The 16,727-nt window shown below is 62.4% G+C and overlaps 1 protein-coding gene across 3 annotated transcripts in view; it reads left to right on the top strand.

The window, feature by feature from the left end:
- DOK6 (docking protein 6) overlaps positions 1–16,727 on the top strand; it is a 280,829-nt gene that overhangs the window by 203,282 nt on the left and 60,820 nt on the right. For all 3 annotated transcript variants that reach the window (XR_007245411.1, XM_048507351.1, XM_048507353.1), the window contains exon 7: positions 1,666–1,783. Coding sequence is in view for 2 of the 3 variants with exons in the window: in XM_048507351.1 (XP_048363308.1) it covers positions 1,666–1,783 (118 nt within the window). In the remaining variant the exon portion in view is untranslated. The remainder of the gene's footprint in view (positions 1–1,665; positions 1,784–16,727) is intronic.

Below are 16,727 nucleotides of genomic sequence, written 5' to 3'. Positions count from 1 at the left end.
CTACTGTAGCAGGCCGCTATACTAAAGTAGATTTGACTGCATTTTCTGCTCTTATCAAGGGAGAGGCATGCATAAAATGAAAATGTGATTTTAAGAACAGAGTAAGAAAAGAAAAAAATCATAAAAACAATAACAGTGGAGTTGCATGGGTAGAGAGAAAGGAAAGAGAGAAAAGAAAACAAACAATTTCTATTCTTATGGAAATGCTGTAAGAGATTCTTCTCAGCCTTTTATTAACTGCCCAAAAGAAGAGATACTGACAATTGTAACCCAAGATCATTCTCTTTTTTGATTCAGAAAATAGTCACAGTGAAAACAATGCCGAATTGAGTTACTATCAAATATGTCATAGCAGTTTCACGCAAATTTCTCTTACACTGGTGGGAAGAGCAAATTGTGCGGAACGTGAGACCCTGAACCCAGGAATTCTCCTGGAAGCTAGCACTGCTGGGGGTATTCTGAGGGCAGAGCCAATTTTACTCAGCTTCCATTGGCCTTTTGCATTGGGAATGCCCCCAGTGCAGCCATCAGACTTACGCCACAAAAAATGATAGGGTCTTAGAATGGCAGGAGAGATTTTGAAATTCCCTCCTACCTGCACTTTTTTTGGCCACAGTGCAGCTCCCCCTGCCTCCATCTGGATTGTACTGTATGTTACACAGCAAATAAGGAAGATAAGGAGAGTGGTAATTGACTCACATGGACATAGCTACATACTGCTAAACTGACAGTACCAGAGAATGATTCAGAAATATCCCTGAAAATAAGACAGTATCTTATATTAATTTTTTGCACCAACAGATGTGTTAGGGCTTATTTTCAGGGGATATCTTAATTTTTTCCATGATTTTGCATGTCCCCTCCCATGTGACCAGATCAGCTGCGCTGGAGAATCTGTAACTAGGGCTTATTTTGGGAGTAGGGCTTATATTTCAAGCATCCTCCAAAAATCCCAAAAAATCATTCTAGGTGTTATTTTCGGGGTAGGTCTTATTTTTGGGGAAACACCTCCTAGCTGGAGTGTTTACAATTCCAAAAGCGTGCAATGAACACACAAAGAATTGATTAATATTATTTGCTTATCTGTAAGATTTTTCCTTAATTCATAACAGCAATATCATAATTGAAGAAGATGGGAAAATGTTAAGCAAACATTTGAAAGTTTCAGAATTTAATTCCTACTGTAGATTATTTCAGTAGTGTTAGGCCCAGTTAAAGTGTGTTAATTACAGTGCTGCTTGTAATGATGAGGATGTCTTGAAACATGTGAGCAGAAGAGAATAGGATTTAACTTTTATTGAATGGATGGATGGATGGATGGATGGATGGATGGATGGATGGATGGATGGATGGATGGATGGATGGATGGATGGATGGATGGATGGATGGATGGATGGATGGATGGATGGATGGATGGATGGATGGATGGATGGATGGATGGATGGATGAGCCTTTATTGGCATACAGTTATATCAAAATATAAAAGGATAAGAAGAATAAAACAGTACATACGCACCATAAAGTATCATTTACATTTGCTTATATCCAAAAGAAATTTGCAAGATGTTAATTGTATATGGGGTCAAGGTTACTTAAAATTTTGAGATTACAAATGAATTGTCAGATCTAGTAGGATCAGTAATTAACTTTTATTCTTCTTTGCAGCTTCAGACTAGTTTGACTGAACCATTGACATTACCAAAATCAATCTCACTTCCTCGCAGTGCATACTGGCATCATATCACTCGGCAGAATAGTATGGGAGAAATCTACAGTTTACAAGGTAAGTTGCTAGAGAAGTCAAATGGCTTGTCCACTGTCTTCCCTCACATTGAGAAAAACTCATGCAAATTACTTTTATTCACAACAGCAGTTTTCTCCCCGTTTCAGTTTCTTTGGCTTGTCATAAAACTTTGCAGGAGTCATGAGAGATGCCTTTTCACCTCCTGCTTTCTTTCCTGACTTTATAGATAAGTAGAAAATATCATTACAAGGAATGGTGCACAAGTTGAAAAATCATTTTTAACACTTCAGATCTGAAAAGTATTTTGTATATAATGCCTGCTTGTTATTTAATGAATTACAAAATTCCCTATACATAAACTATGCTGAGGGAAAACTGGGTCGTTTAGAAAAAGATTTAGACATTTTCTAGAGGCAAATCAATAGGCAGTTTCTCATTTCTCATCTTGTATAAAAGGAAATATGAGACTGTTATGAATCTTCAAGGAAGGGAGTTTGTGTACTTCCAGAGCAGAGGAGAGGTTGTATACTTAGAATGGATATTTACAGAGGTTCCAGCCGAGGTTGTATACTTAGAATGGCTATTTACAGTGGTTGGTTTTGAGGGCAGAGAAACAGGAAAAAACTGATAAGCTCCTCTGGATTTGCTTGAAATTTTCAAACTGCCAATGGAATTTATGTATAGTAACTAGTTACTGCTGGTTGTTTGGTCTATGCCCAGCTGAAGTAACCTGTTCAAGACAGGGTATTATTTTTGTTTTTCTTTACCTCCAGAATCTTCAATTCATAGCATATGATGTCTTTCACATTCCCTTCTGCTAATGGCCTGTTTGCTTGTTTTGGATCAGTTCATGTTTCTAGACAATCTTCAATGGGAGCCCCACAGAATGCATTACAACCATCAAATCTCAATGTGATTAGAACAGGGATCACCGTGGCCAAACCATGCATATAAAAGAATGGGTGAAATTGATATATCAGCTGATGCTGATCAAAGGTGATATATGCAGTAGAAGCAAACTGCACTTCCAACTATAAGTGAGACTCAGCAGCATCTTCAAGCTATGAACCTTCTTCCTGTTTCCTTATCAAACCCAGTCCCTCCTTCCTGATCATTTTTTGCCCCACTTTCTTTCTTGCAACTGTGCCTGACTGCAGATTTGTATCTCTTTCATTACACCTCACACTTTTCTGTCAAAACTACTGTATACCATCTTGGGTCCCCCCCCCCCCCTTACCTGGGGAAGAAAAAATGTGAATGGAAGAAAAAATGTGAATGGCCAAATTAGCAACCTCCAAAATACATGCTGTTCTTTTCAGTGTACTCATCATGCACATGTACACAACCATGTATTCTCATTTGTACTTTTTTTGTTTGCCATCAAGTCAGAGATGAGCTATGGCAACCCCTGGTGGGGTTTTCAAGGCAAGAGATATTTAGAAGTCGTTTTCCATTGCCTGCCTCTGCATCATGACCCTGGTATTCCTTTTTGGTCTCTCACCCAAATATTGACTAAGGCTGATCCTGCTTAGCTTCCAAGATCTGCAGAGATCAGACGAGTCCAGGCTATTCAGGTCAGGACCATTTACACAATCAGGAGTTTCAATTCTACTCTATATTCACACATTGGGGAGTTTCAGTTCTACTGGACAGTGGAATGTTGCATTAATGGGTGGACGGAGACTGTGTGGCAAATATTCATATAGTGTTAAGAGTTAAAGTTAAAAGTTAATTAATGATCTCCTTAGGGTGTTGTGAGTTTTCCGGGTTGTATGGCTGTGTTCCAGTAGCATTTTGTCCTGTTTCATCTGCATCTGTGCCTGGCATTTTCAGATCTTGTGAAGATGCAAGCCACAGATGCAGGCGAAACATCAGAAGAAAATGCTACTGAAACATGGCCATACAACCCAGAAAACCCACAACACTGTAGTGATTTCAGCTGTGAAAGCCTTTGACAATACAGTGATCTTTTTAACTGTGGTTCTTGTCAAGCAAATATGTTTATATGTTTAAAAAGTGTGTGTGGAAAAACTGGCAAAAATGCTTTCCTGTGTCAAGTTGGTCTTCATCATGTATGTTTTTCCTGATTCTGCTCCACAGAATGCTGAGGAAATACATAACATGATGACATCAGGGTATGTGGTATGTTTTAGCACATATTAAGGCCACCAAACATTGACAGAGTTGATGCCATTTTTGGTAGCAGCTTCTTGTTACTTGTAACATGTAGTTCTCCCCTCAAGTAATACATCATTGTCTTTGAAGCTTGACTATAACAGGATATGAGAGGATGTTTTGTTGTATCACAGGACCTGGTGATTTTCCATGTTAACAATTGTTTAACATGGAATTTGAATAGAAATGTGTGTGTACATGGTATTTGTATACATAGTATTATTATGTCTAATATTCATGTTTTCAAATTTTGTACTGTTTATGCATCCTAATAAGCTGTGATTGTTTGTGCATAGAAACTTTTCAGTGTGTCAAGTGCCCTTAAGATGTTAAGGAATAGATGGATTTATGGATTTTCCAATGAATTGCTGGGACACATCTCTTCTGCATACCACTTTTCTTTTTTTCTTTTCTGATTCAACTGCTTGGTAGATTGTATTTTCTCATTAAAATCATCAGTTCTTCAGATGAAAGGTCATTCTGCATTCATGACCTGTATACATAAGCAGGCATATTCAGATAGACAGCAGCATGAGTAATTTAATAATAATAAGTTTGTGTTATCTCTGGCATTCCTCTTTAATGTGATGGTTGGATAAATAACGGTTCTACTATGCTTTATACAAGTCAGGTCTTCATATCTAATTTGAAAGGTAACAAATGAGTCAAAGTTATAACTTTTTGATTGTTTTAAAATGAAGCAGTTTCTTAACCATGTATCGTAGCTGGCTGATGTATGGAAGCCCTCATATTAACTCCCATTATTTGAATACTGTGCTCACTGACTGGACAATGCTGAACCTGTCTATTTGTAACATTCTCTATGCGTTTTTGAGAATGCATAGGAGGTCCGTGGTTTACGCTTATTCCCCATTCAACTAACATTAATCTAAGCATGTGTGTTTATGCTGAAGACAGGGTTATGTAGTCAATTATAAACCAGGGAACAGTTTTAGAATATATGGGACATATGGATTTATGCTTCCTGAGAGAGTACTTAACCGATTTTGATTAAGCTGGAACAGTAAGAAGAAAGAGTTAAAAATAGAATGTTTGTTTTTCTTTTGAAAATCTTACATCAGCGGGTAGGCAGTTCCTGAAAATATTTCAGAATACAAAAATATATAGAATGAAATATGTGGTTTCACGCCCTAATTTCAATTGATATGGTAACTCATGGAAGTATTTTAGAAAGAGTTATTTTAAGTAAGCTCACTACCTGAGAACTGAAGCATGAGAAATTGTTTCAATTTTTTCAAGTCAGCAAATTTTCCTGTGCTGGGGGGAACTCCCTCTCTCAAGCCAAGTCATGGACCAAACACATCAGTCTGTGTGAGTGCCAAATCAGCAGGAGCTGCCACCTGGAAGGAGATGTGAATTTTATCCTGCTGCCTCCCCACCTGGATCTGAAGTATAGGAGGTTGATAGCAGGTGCATACTCCCACCATGGTCCAGTGGGCAGTAGAGTGTTCTCCATGACTTGCTACAACCAGAGTGGCACATGTGGAGAGGGAGTGTATACCTTCCCCCATCCCTTGCTTGGAGTTGCAAAAAAAGTTGACCCAGCTCTGCCCTCAATCCTAGACTTGGAATCTGGCCATGTTGATTAATTTAAAGAAACAAGACTTTTTTTGGCTTATTAAGGAATGGGATAAGCTCATGATAAAGGCTTTAAGATTCTTGGCAGAAGAGAGCAAATTAATATAGAATTATAACAGAAACACTAAAAAGACTGATATACTACTTGTATGTTCCTAGAATATCCATTTTATTGATTATGTGATGCAATCTTCTTTTTTCCCTTCCTAATTACTGTTTTTGCAACCAGTCATAAACAGTGAGCCCCACACACTGAGAGAAGCCTAAAATTTATTACCTAAGTTACCATGTGATTTTACTCCAACAACCAAAAATTTAGTGGCATGCCTAGTTACTGGTTTATCTTTAGCTCATAGGCCCTTTCCGCATGGGGCCAAAAACAGTGGCCCAGGGACAGAAAAACACCGGTCCCTGGGGTGCTGCTGTTACGCTTACAAATACTGCTACTGAGAAATGCAACAGCACTGTATCCCTGTAATGCCAGCCCTGAGCGGCGCGAAGGCGCCGCTTTCCACCTCCCTTCCCGAGGGAGGTTTTTGGAAAGCACTGCCATCACATCAGCACTGTGCGAGCAGCACCGTGCTGAAGATGCCACTTTCCCATCCCCCCACTCACCTCGTCCTCCAGCGTCAGTTTGGAGGGCTGCTGAGACCCGCCCACGCTGCCCTCCAACCCCTGGATGTCAGATGGCAGCATGGACGGGTCCCTGCAGACCTCCAGACTGATGCTGGAGGACGAGGTGAGTGGGGGGGATGCAGAAGAGGTGGGGGTCTCTGCGGGGGCCACTCGCACGCTCCCGTGCGAACGGCCCCCTCCCCTCCACTGGCATAATTTCTGCCAGTGGAGAGGTGCCCTTTCCGCTGTGCGGAAATGGCCTTAGTAACCAAGAATACTGAGCCTCTAAAGAAATAAAGTCCTGCTTAAGCAGATGAAACATGAATTCAGCTCTCAAAACTGAAAATTCAGGGAAATCCAAAAGAATATGGTCTGTAGAGTTAATTCTGTTAGTACTGTATCTGCAGAGTCTATTGGAGCATGGAATATCATTAAATCTTTCTAAGAGCACCACCAGTGGCAAGGTGTTCAAATCCACAAGCATAAATGTCCTTCTACACTTGGGAAGAGGTCATTCAAGTAGGTAGTATGACCTTTTTGTTGAAGAAAGAATACCAGTGGAAAAGGATTAATATACTCTGCACACTGTCACTACCATGCTCTTACAATTAAGATCCCTCAAATAAATTTTAATTGGCTGACAAAAGTGACTATTCACAACTATTTTTATTTCCTATATATCATTTGTAATAATTTAAATTCCAAATATTATCCCAATCACTGATATGACAATCCAGCTTTTCTTATCCAATAAAACCTGAATCTAATTTTAATATCAATATCTTGATTTTCATAATAAACGTTCTCCACTATTGTAAATGTTCTCCTTTTTTTCAAAAGATATCTCCCCAATTTCAGCTCTCAAAGCTTATGCAGTCACACTTTTCGAAGTTCCCAGAATGCATTCAGATTTTAGTAATGGTCCATAAATGTTATCTGTTACCACACTAATCCAAACATCTACCCAGAAACTTTAGCACTAAATGCTTTAACTTCTGCGGGAACATATGTTCCCCCAGAGGAATAATAAAATCTTGAAATAGCCTTCCCAGTATTCATGATATATAACAGAGTTCAAATGCATCTTCCAAGAAAGATTCACTTAAAATATAACTCCTAAATCCTTAAATGGTTTTACTTGTTCCATAAATTGACCTGCTACTGTCCACTTATATTTCCTCATTCGTTGTTTTTTACTAAAGAGAAAGATCTTTGACTTAGCAACATTCATAGTTATGCCATCTTTGGAGCAGTACTCTGAAAAGGAGGCTATATGTTTACCCAGGCTGACATAGAACTTGAGAGAAGGGCTGTATTATCATCAACAAAAGACAAGGCAACTTAACATGAATCTCTTTTTTCCCTTATAAGAAAATGTTAATGTGTAGCCCACCTACCCTGTTTCTTTGAAAATAAGACATTCCCTGAGAATAAGACGTAGTGGAGGTTTTGCTGAAGTGCTAAATATAAAACATCCCCCGAAAGTGACATGCTTAGCAAAGTTTTTGTTTGGAAGCATGCCAGGTGAACAAGAACACTGGAGAGCATTACAGCTGTGGAGTGGAGGAAGAAATGAGAGACATGGAGTCGTCTTTAGGAGCCAAAAATTAGTATAAGGAACTGTCTTATTTTCAGAGCTCCCCAGTGAAATTCTGACCACAAGGTTTTCATAGTGGTATTTTAATTGATAAATTTGCCACTCTACTTCTTTTACAATCAGAATGGCCTCTTCTGAACTTTCTTGCAGATACTGTCATCATCAGAGAAATGCACTGTAGGGCTGCTATTGAATAATAATGAACCAACTTGAACACTGTTTCCTTGAATGAGTGCAATAATCAGTGGAACTAATATATCCCTGTAGATAAATAGCTGATGAATTTCCTTCTTGCAAAATCCTTTCTATCTCTGTGTCCTTGTGTTTAACATCTAGTATTAATCTAATGTTTGACAAAACAATTTTTTTCAGTAACACTGGAGTTGACACTATGAAGAGGCCTGTTTTATCTATTAAGCTGCCATTATCAAGAATTACTGCTTAAACTTCCTAATTTCCACAGTTCAGAAACCAAATGGCTATGTAACGGTAAAGTGAATTTATTTCTGTTGAACTCTGCATCTTTTTCCATGTTTGCAATAATGAAAAATATTTTATTGAATTGACAAAGAAAAGAAACTTTTGCTGGCTGTTAGCAAACCACCAAAAGTATATAGAAAGGGTACTGTGAGAACTGATGTTTTGAATTCTATGGAGAGGCAATACAACATGACCTAGTAGAGACATTTCATGCACCTTATTGATTCAGCAAGCAGATTCGTCCATGTGTATTTTCTCAAATCAAAAGATCAAGTATTGAATAAGGTCAAAGTTTATGTAGCAGCTGTTAAAAACAAGCATGGAAGAGCACCAGAAATTTTATTCTCAGATAATGGGACTGAATACAGTGCAAGTGAATTCCAAAATTACCTAAAGAAGAACATGCAGGATGAGCAATATACAGGATGAGTAATATACTTGTCTCCCCAAGATGGTCTAGCAGAATGCTTTAATCGTACATTACTTGAAACTGCACATTGTTTATTAAAGCAGGGTGGACTTCCTGACTCCTGTTGGGCAGAAGCTATCAATACAGCTGTATATCTCTACAACAAAACACCATATACACCTATTGAAATATGTCATAAGAAGAAACCTGGTTGAAGCCACTGGGAGCAAAAAAGTACATACAAATTCCCAAAGAAAGAAGAAGAAAATTATATCCAGGAGCTGAAGTTGGAGTATTAGTTGGTTACAATCCAAATTCGAGAGGCTACAGAGTCAGGGATCCAAAGACTTATGATGTCCATATATGCAATGTTGCCTGTGTAGATGAAAGAAGCATTCTGTGTGCTCTAAAACAAGATGACTGTACAAAAGAAAGCAGACATAATACTGAGGAAGTCACATATACAGAGTGGATAACAGCGTTGCTTGCCTATACTGTGTTCCAACAACTGACTTCCCAACCAGAAGGAGAAGAAGATGGAGCCAAACAAATAGAAAGACAGACTGTAGTAACTGTAAGGAGGTCAGAAAGAAGCACAAAGGGGGTGGCACCAAAGAGATACACCCACCACACGGATGTGCGAAGTGATAATGATGTATTGAATTCAAAAGCTGGGATGAAATGATAAAGCTGCCTCCATGTGAAAAAGAAAAATGGATGATGGCAGTAAGAGAAGAATTAGACTCGACACAAGAAGTTGATAGCAGACATGCAGACAAAATCAGTTGCAGGCCGAGGCGGGAACCAGGTGGCTCATGCAATCTAAACTATTTGACCATAATGAAACGCGTGACAACTGAATAGTGGGTAAACAACTTGGCCATAGCCATCCCCCCACCCCCCCCCCCCCCCTTCCCCCCACCCCCCCCCCCCCCCCCCCCCCCCCCCCCCCCACCCCCCCCCCCCCCCCCCACCCCCCCCCCCCCCCCCCCCCCCCAAAAAAACCCCCCCGACTCCCCCCCCCCCCCCCCCCCCCCCCCCCCCCCCCCCCCCCCCCACCCCCACCCCCCCCCCCCCCCCCCCCCCCCCACCCCCCCCCCACCCCACCACCCCCCCCCCCCCCCCCCCCCCCCCACCCCTCCCCCCCCCCACCCCCCCCCCCCCCCACCCCCCCCCCCCCCCACCCCCCCCCCCCCCCACCCCCCCCCCCCCCCACCCCCCCCCCCCCCCACCCCCCCCCCCCCCCACCCCCCCCCCCCCCCACCCCCCCCCCCCCCCACCCCCCCCCCCCCCCACCCCCCCCCCCCCCCACCCCCCCCCCCCCCCACCCCCCCCCCCCCCCACCCCCCCCCCCCCCCACCCCCCCCCCCCCCCACCCCCCCCCCCCCCCACCCCCCCCCCCCCCCACCCCCCCCCCCCCCCACCCCCCCCCCCCCCCACCCCCCCCCCCCCCCACCCCCCCCCCCCCCCACCCCCCCCCCCCCCCACCCCCCCCCCCCCCCACCCCCCCCCCCCCCCACCCCCCCCCCCCCCCACCCCCCCCCCCCCCCACCCCCCCCCCCCCCCACCCCCCCCCCCCCCCACCCCCCCCCCCCCCCACCCCCCCCCCCCCCCACCCCCCCCCCCCCCCACCCCCCCCCCCCCCCACCCCCCCCCCCCCCCACCCCCCCCCCCCCCCACCCCCCCCCCCCCCCACCCCCCCCCCCCCCCACCCCCCCCCCCCCCCACCCCCCCCCCCCCCCACCCCCCCCCCCCCCCACCCCCCCCCCCCCCCACCCCCCCCCCCCCCCACCCCCCCCCCCCCCCACCCCCCCCCCCCCCCACCCCCCCCCCCCCCCACCCCCCCCCCCCCCCACCCCCCCCCCCCCCCACCCCCCCCCCCCCCCACCCCCCCCCCCCCCCACCCCCCCCCCCCCCCACCCCCCCCCCCCCCCACCCCCCCCCCCCCCCACCCCCCCCCCCCCCCACCCCCCCCCCCCCCCACCCCCCCCCCCCCCCACCCCCCCCCCCCCCCACCCCCCCCCCCCCCCACCCCCCCCCCCCCCCACCCCCCCCCCCCCCCACCCCCCCCCCCCCCCACCCCCCCCCCCCCCCACCCCCCCCCCCCCCCACCCCCCCCCCCCCCCACCCCCCCCCCCCCCCACCCCCCCCCCCCCCCACCCCCCCCCCCCCCCACCCCCCCCCCCCCCCACCCCCCCCCCCCCCCACCCCCCCCCCCCCCCACCCCCCCCCCCCCCCACCCCCCCCCCCCCCCACCCCCCCCCCCCCCCACCCCCCCCCCCCCCCACCCCCCCCCCCCCCCACCCCCCCCCCCCCCCACCCCCCCCCCCCCCCACCCCCCCCCCCCCCCACCCCCCCCCCCCCCCACCCCCCCCCCCCCCCACCCCCCCCCCCCCCCACCCCCCCCCCCCCCCACCCCCCCCCCCCCCCACCCCCCCCCCCCCCCACCCCCCCCCCCCCCCACCCCCCCCCCCCCCCACCCCCCCCCCCCCCCACCCCCCCCCCCCCCCACCCCCCCCCCCCCCCACCCCCCCCCCCCCCCACCCCCCCCCCCCCCCACCCCCCCCCCCCCCCACCCCCCCCCCCCCCCACCCCCCCCCCCCCCCACCCCCCCCCCCCCCCACCCCCCCCCCCCCCCACCCCCCCCCCCCCCCACCCCCCCCCCCCCCCACCCCCCCCCCCCCCCACCCCCCCCCCCCCCCACCCCCCCCCCCCCCCACCCCCCCCCCCCCCCACCCCCCCCCCCCCCCACCCCCCCCCCCCCCCACCCCCCCCCCCCCCCACCCCCCCCCCCCCCCACCCCCCCCCCCCCCCACCCCCCCCCCCCCCCACCCCCCCCCCCCCCCACCCCCCCCCCCCCCCACCCCCCCCCCCCCCCACCCCCCCCCCCCCCCACCCCCCCCCCCCCCCACCCCCCCCCCCCCCCACCCCCCCCCCCCCCCACCCCCCCCCCCCCCCACCCCCCCCCCCCCCCACCCCCCCCCCCCCCCACCCCCCCCCCCCCCCACCCCCCCCCCCCCCCACCCCCCCCCCCCCCCACCCCCCCCCCCCCCCACCCCCCCCCCCCCCCACCCCCCCCCCCCCCCACCCCCCCCCCCCCCCACCCCCCCCCCCCCCCACCCCCCCCCCCCCCCACCCCCCCCCCCCCCCACCCCCCCCCCCCCCCACCCCCCCCCCCCCCCACCCCCCCCCCCCCCCACCCCCCCCCCCCCCCACCCCCCCCCCCCCCCACCCCCCCCCCCCCCCACCCCCCCCCCCCCCCACCCCCCCCCCCCCCCACCCCCCCCCCCCCCCACCCCCCCCCCCCCCCACCCCCCCCCCCCCCCACCCCCCCCCCCCCCCACCCCCCCCCCCCCCCACCCCCCCCCCCCCCCACCCCCCCCCCCCCCCACCCCCCCCCCCCCCCACCCCCCCCCCCCCCCACCCCCCCCCCCCCCCACCCCCCCCCCCCCCCACCCCCCCCCCCCCCCACCCCCCCCCCCCCCCACCCCCCCCCCCCCCCACCCCCCCCCCCCCCCACCCCCCCCCCCCCCCACCCCCCCCCCCCCCCACCCCCCCCCCCCCCCACCCCCCCCCCCCCCCACCCCCCCCCCCCCCCACCCCCCCCCCCCCCCACCCCCCCCCCCCCCCACCCCCCCCCCCCCCCACCCCCCCCCCCCCCCACCCCCCCCCCCCCCCACCCCCCCCCCCCCCCACCCCCCCCCCCCCCCACCCCCCCCCCCCCCCACCCCCCCCCCCCCCCACCCCCCCCCCCCCCCACCCCCCCCCCCCCCCACCCCCCCCCCCCCCCACCCCCCCCCCCCCCCACCCCCCCCCCCCCCCACCCCCCCCCCCCCCCACCCCCCCCCCCCCCCACCCCCCCCCCCCCCCACCCCCCCCCCCCCCCACCCCCCCCCCCCCCCACCCCCCCCCCCCCCCACCCCCCCCCCCCCCCACCCCCCCCCCCCCCCACCCCCCCCCCCCCCCACCCCCCCCCCCCCCCACCCCCCCCCCCCCCCACCCCCCCCCCCCCCCACCCCCCCCCCCCCCCACCCCCCCCCCCCCCCACCCCCCCCCCCCCCCACCCCCCCCCCCCCCCACCCCCCCCCCCCCCCACCCCCCCCCCCCCCCACCCCCCCCCCCCCCCACCCCCCCCCCCCCCCACCCCCCCCCCCCCCCACCCCCCCCCCCCCCCACCCCCCCCCCCCCCCACCCCCCCCCCCCCCCACCCCCCCCCCCCCCCACCCCCCCCCCCCCCCACCCCCCCCCCCCCCCACCCCCCCCCCCCCCCACCCCCCCCCCCCCCCACCCCCCCCCCCCCCCACCCCCCCCCCCCCCCACCCCCCCCCCCCCCCACCCCCCCCCCCCCCCACCCCCCCCCCCCCCCACCCCCCCCCCCCCCCACCCCCCCCCCCCCCCACCCCCCCCCCCCCCCACCCCCCCCCCCCCCCACCCCCCCCCCCCCCCACCCCCCCCCCCCCCCACCCCCCCCCCCCCCCACCCCCCCCCCCCCCCACCCCCCCCCCCCCCCACCCCCCCCCCCCCCCACCCCCCCCCCCCCCCACCCCCCCCCCCCCCCACCCCCCCCCCCCCCCACCCCCCCCCCCCCCCACCCCCCCCCCCCCCCACCCCCCCCCCCCCCCACCCCCCCCCCCCCCCACCCCCCCCCCCCCCCACCCCCCCCCCCCCCCACCCCCCCCCCCCCCCACCCCCCCCCCCCCCCACCCCCCCCCCCCCCCACCCCCCCCCCCCCCCACCCCCCCCCCCCCCCACCCCCCCCCCCCCCCACCCCCCCCCCCCCCCACCCCCCCCCCCCCCCACCCCCCCCCCCCCCCACCCCCCCCCCCCCCCACCCCCCCCCCCCCCCACCCCCCCCCCCCCCCACCCCCCCCCCCCCCCACCCCCCCCCCCCCCCACCCCCCCCCCCCCCCACCCCCCCCCCCCCCCACCCCCCCCCCCCCCCACCCCCCCCCCCCCCCACCCCCCCCCCCCCCCACCCCCCCCCCCCCCCACCCCCCCCCCCCCCCACCCCCCCCCCCCCCCACCCCCCCCCCCCCCCACCCCCCCCCCCCCCCACCCCCCCCCCCCCCCACCCCCCCCCCCCCCCACCCCCCCCCCCCCCCACCCCCCCCCCCCCCCACCCCCCCCCCCCCCCACCCCCCCCCCCCCCCACCCCCCCCCCCCCCCACCCCCCCCCCCCCCCACCCCCCCCCCCCCCCACCCCCCCCCCCCCCCACCCCCCCCCCCCCCCACCCCCCCCCCCCCCCACCCCCCCCCCCCCCCACCCCCCCCCCCCCCCACCCCCCCCCCCCCCCACCCCCCCCCCCCCCCACCCCCCCCCCCCCCCACCCCCCCCCCCCCCCACCCCCCCCCCCCCCCACCCCCCCCCCCCCCCACCCCCCCCCCCCCCCACCCCCCCCCCCCCCCACCCCCCCCCCCCCCCACCCCCCCCCCCCCCCACCCCCCCCCCCCCCCACCCCCCCCCCCCCCCACCCCCCCCCCCCCCCACCCCCCCCCCCCCCCACCCCCCCCCCCCCCCACCCCCCCCCCCCCCCACCCCCCCCCCCCCCCACCCCCCCCCCCCCCCACCCCCCCCCCCCCCCACCCCCCCCCCCCCCCACCCCCCCCCCCCCCCACCCCCCCCCCCCCCCACCCCCCCCCCCCCCCACCCCCCCCCCCCCCCACCCCCCCCCCCCCCCACCCCCCCCCCCCCCCACCCCCCCCCCCCCCCACCCCCCCCCCCCCCCACCCCCCCCCCCCCCCACCCCCCCCCCCCCCCACCCCCCCCCCCCCCCACCCCCCCCCCCCCCCACCCCCCCCCCCCCCCACCCCCCCCCCCCCCCACCCCCCCCCCCCCCCACCCCCCCCCCCCCCCACCCCCCCCCCCCCCCACCCCCCCCCCCCCCCACCCCCCCCCCCCCCCACCCCCCCCCCCCCCCACCCCCCCCCCCCCCCACCCCCCCCCCCCCCCACCCCCCCCCCCCCCCACCCCCCCCCCCCCCCACCCCCCCCCCCCCCCACCCCCCCCCCCCCCCACCCCCCCCCCCCCCCACCCCCCCCCCCCCCCACCCCCCCCCCCCCCCACCCCCCCCCCCCCCCACCCCCCCCCCCCCCCACCCCCCCCCCCCCCCACCCCCCCCCCCCCCCACCCCCCCCCCCCCCCACCCCCCCCCCCCCCCACCCCCCCCCCCCCCCACCCCCCCCCCCCCCCACCCCCCCCCCCCCCCACCCCCCCCCCCCCCCACCCCCCCCCCCCCCCACCCCCCCCCCCCCCCACCCCCCCCCCCCCCCACCCCCCCCCCCCCCCACCCCCCCCCCCCCCCACCCCCCCCCCCCCCCACCCCCCCCCCCCCCCACCCCCCCCCCCCCCCACCCCCCCCCCCCCCCACCCCCCCCCCCCCCCACCCCCCCCCCCCCCCACCCCCCCCCCCCCCCACCCCCCCCCCCCCCCACCCCCCCCCCCCCCCACCCCCCCCCCCCCCCACCCCCCCCCCCCCCCACCCCCCCCCCCCCCCACCCCCCCCCCCCCCCACCCCCCCCCCCCCCCACCCCCCCCCCCCCCCACCCCCCCCCCCCCCCACCCCCCCCCCCCCCCACCCCCCCCCCCCCCCACCCCCCCCCCCCCCCACCCCCCCCCCCCCCCACCCCCCCCCCCCCCCACCCCCCCCCCCCCCCACCCCCCCCCCCCCCCACCCCCCCCCCCCCCCACCCCCCCCCCCCCCCACCCCCCCCCCCCCCCACCCCCCCCCCCCCCCACCCCCCCCCCCCCCCACCCCCCCCCCCCCCCACCCCCCCCCCCCCCCACCCCCCCCCCCCCCCACCCCCCCCCCCCCCCACCCCCCCCCCCCCCCACCCCCCCCCCCCCCCACCCCCCCCCCCCCCCACCCCCCCCCCCCCCCACCCCCCCCCCCCCCCACCCCCCCCCCCCCCCACCCCCCCCCCCCCCCACCCCCCCCCCCCCCCACCCCCCCCCCCCCCCACCCCCCCCCCCCCCCACCCCCCCCCCCCCCCACCCCCCCCCCCCCCCACCCCCCCCCCCCCCCACCCCCCCCCCCCCCCACCCCCCCCCCCCCCCACCCCCCCCCCCCCCCACCCCCCCCCCCCCCCACCCCCCCCCCCCCCCACCCCCCCCCCCCCCCACCCCCCCCCCCCCCCACCCCCCCCCCCCCCCACCCCCCCCCCCCCCCACCCCCCCCCCCCCCCACCCCCCCCCCCCCCCACCCCCCCCCCCCCCCACCCCCCCCCCCCCCCACCCCCCCCCCCCCCCACCCCCCCCCCCCCCCACCCCCCCCCCCCCCCACCCCCCCCCCCCCCCACCCCCCCCCCCCCCCACCCCCCCCCCCCCCCACCCCCCCCCCCCCCCACCCCCCCCCCCCCCCACCCCCCCCCCCCCCCACCCCCCCCCCCCCCCACCCCCCCCCCCCCCCACCCCCCCCCCCCCCCACCCCCCCCCCCCCCCACCCCCCCCCCCCCCCACCCCCCCCCCCCCCCACCCCCCCCCCCCCCCACCCCCCCCCCCCCCCACCCCCCCCCCCCCCCACCCCCCCCCCCCCCCACCCCCCCCCCCCCCCACCCCCCCCCCCCCCCACCCCCCCCCCCCCCCACCCCCCCCCCCCCCCACCCCCCCCCCCCCCCACCCCCCCCCCCCCCCACCCCCCCCCCCCCCCACCCCCCCCCCCCCCCACCCCCCCCCCCCCCCACCCCCCCCCCCCCCCACCCCCCCCCCCCCCCACCCCCCCCCCCCCCCACCCCCCCCCCCCCCCACCCCCCCCCCCCCCCACCCCCCCCCCCCCCCACCCCCCCCCCCCCCCACCCCCCCCCCCCCCCACCCCCCCCCCCCCCCACCCCCCCCCCCCCCCACCCCCCCCCCCCCCCACCCCCCCCCCCCCCCACCCCCCCCCCCCCCCACCCCCCCCCCCCCCCACCCCCCCCCCCCCCCACCCCCCCCCCCCCCCACCCCCCCCCCCCCCCACCCCCCCCCCCCCCCACCCCCCCCCCCCCCCACCCCCCCCCCCCCCCACCCCCCCCCCCCCCCACCCCCCCCCCCCCCCACCCCCCCCCCCCCCCACCCCCCCCCCCCCCCACCCCCCCCCCCCCCCACCCCCCCCCCCCCCCACCCCCCCCCCCCC

The sequence above is a fragment of the Sphaerodactylus townsendi genome, linkage group LG09, assembly GCF_021028975.2.
Source record: "Sphaerodactylus townsendi isolate TG3544 linkage group LG09, MPM_Stown_v2.3, whole genome shotgun sequence".
NCBI lineage: Eukaryota > Metazoa > Chordata > Lepidosauria > Squamata > Sphaerodactylidae > Sphaerodactylus > Sphaerodactylus townsendi.
This window is presented reverse-complemented; position numbering and strand designations above follow the sequence as displayed.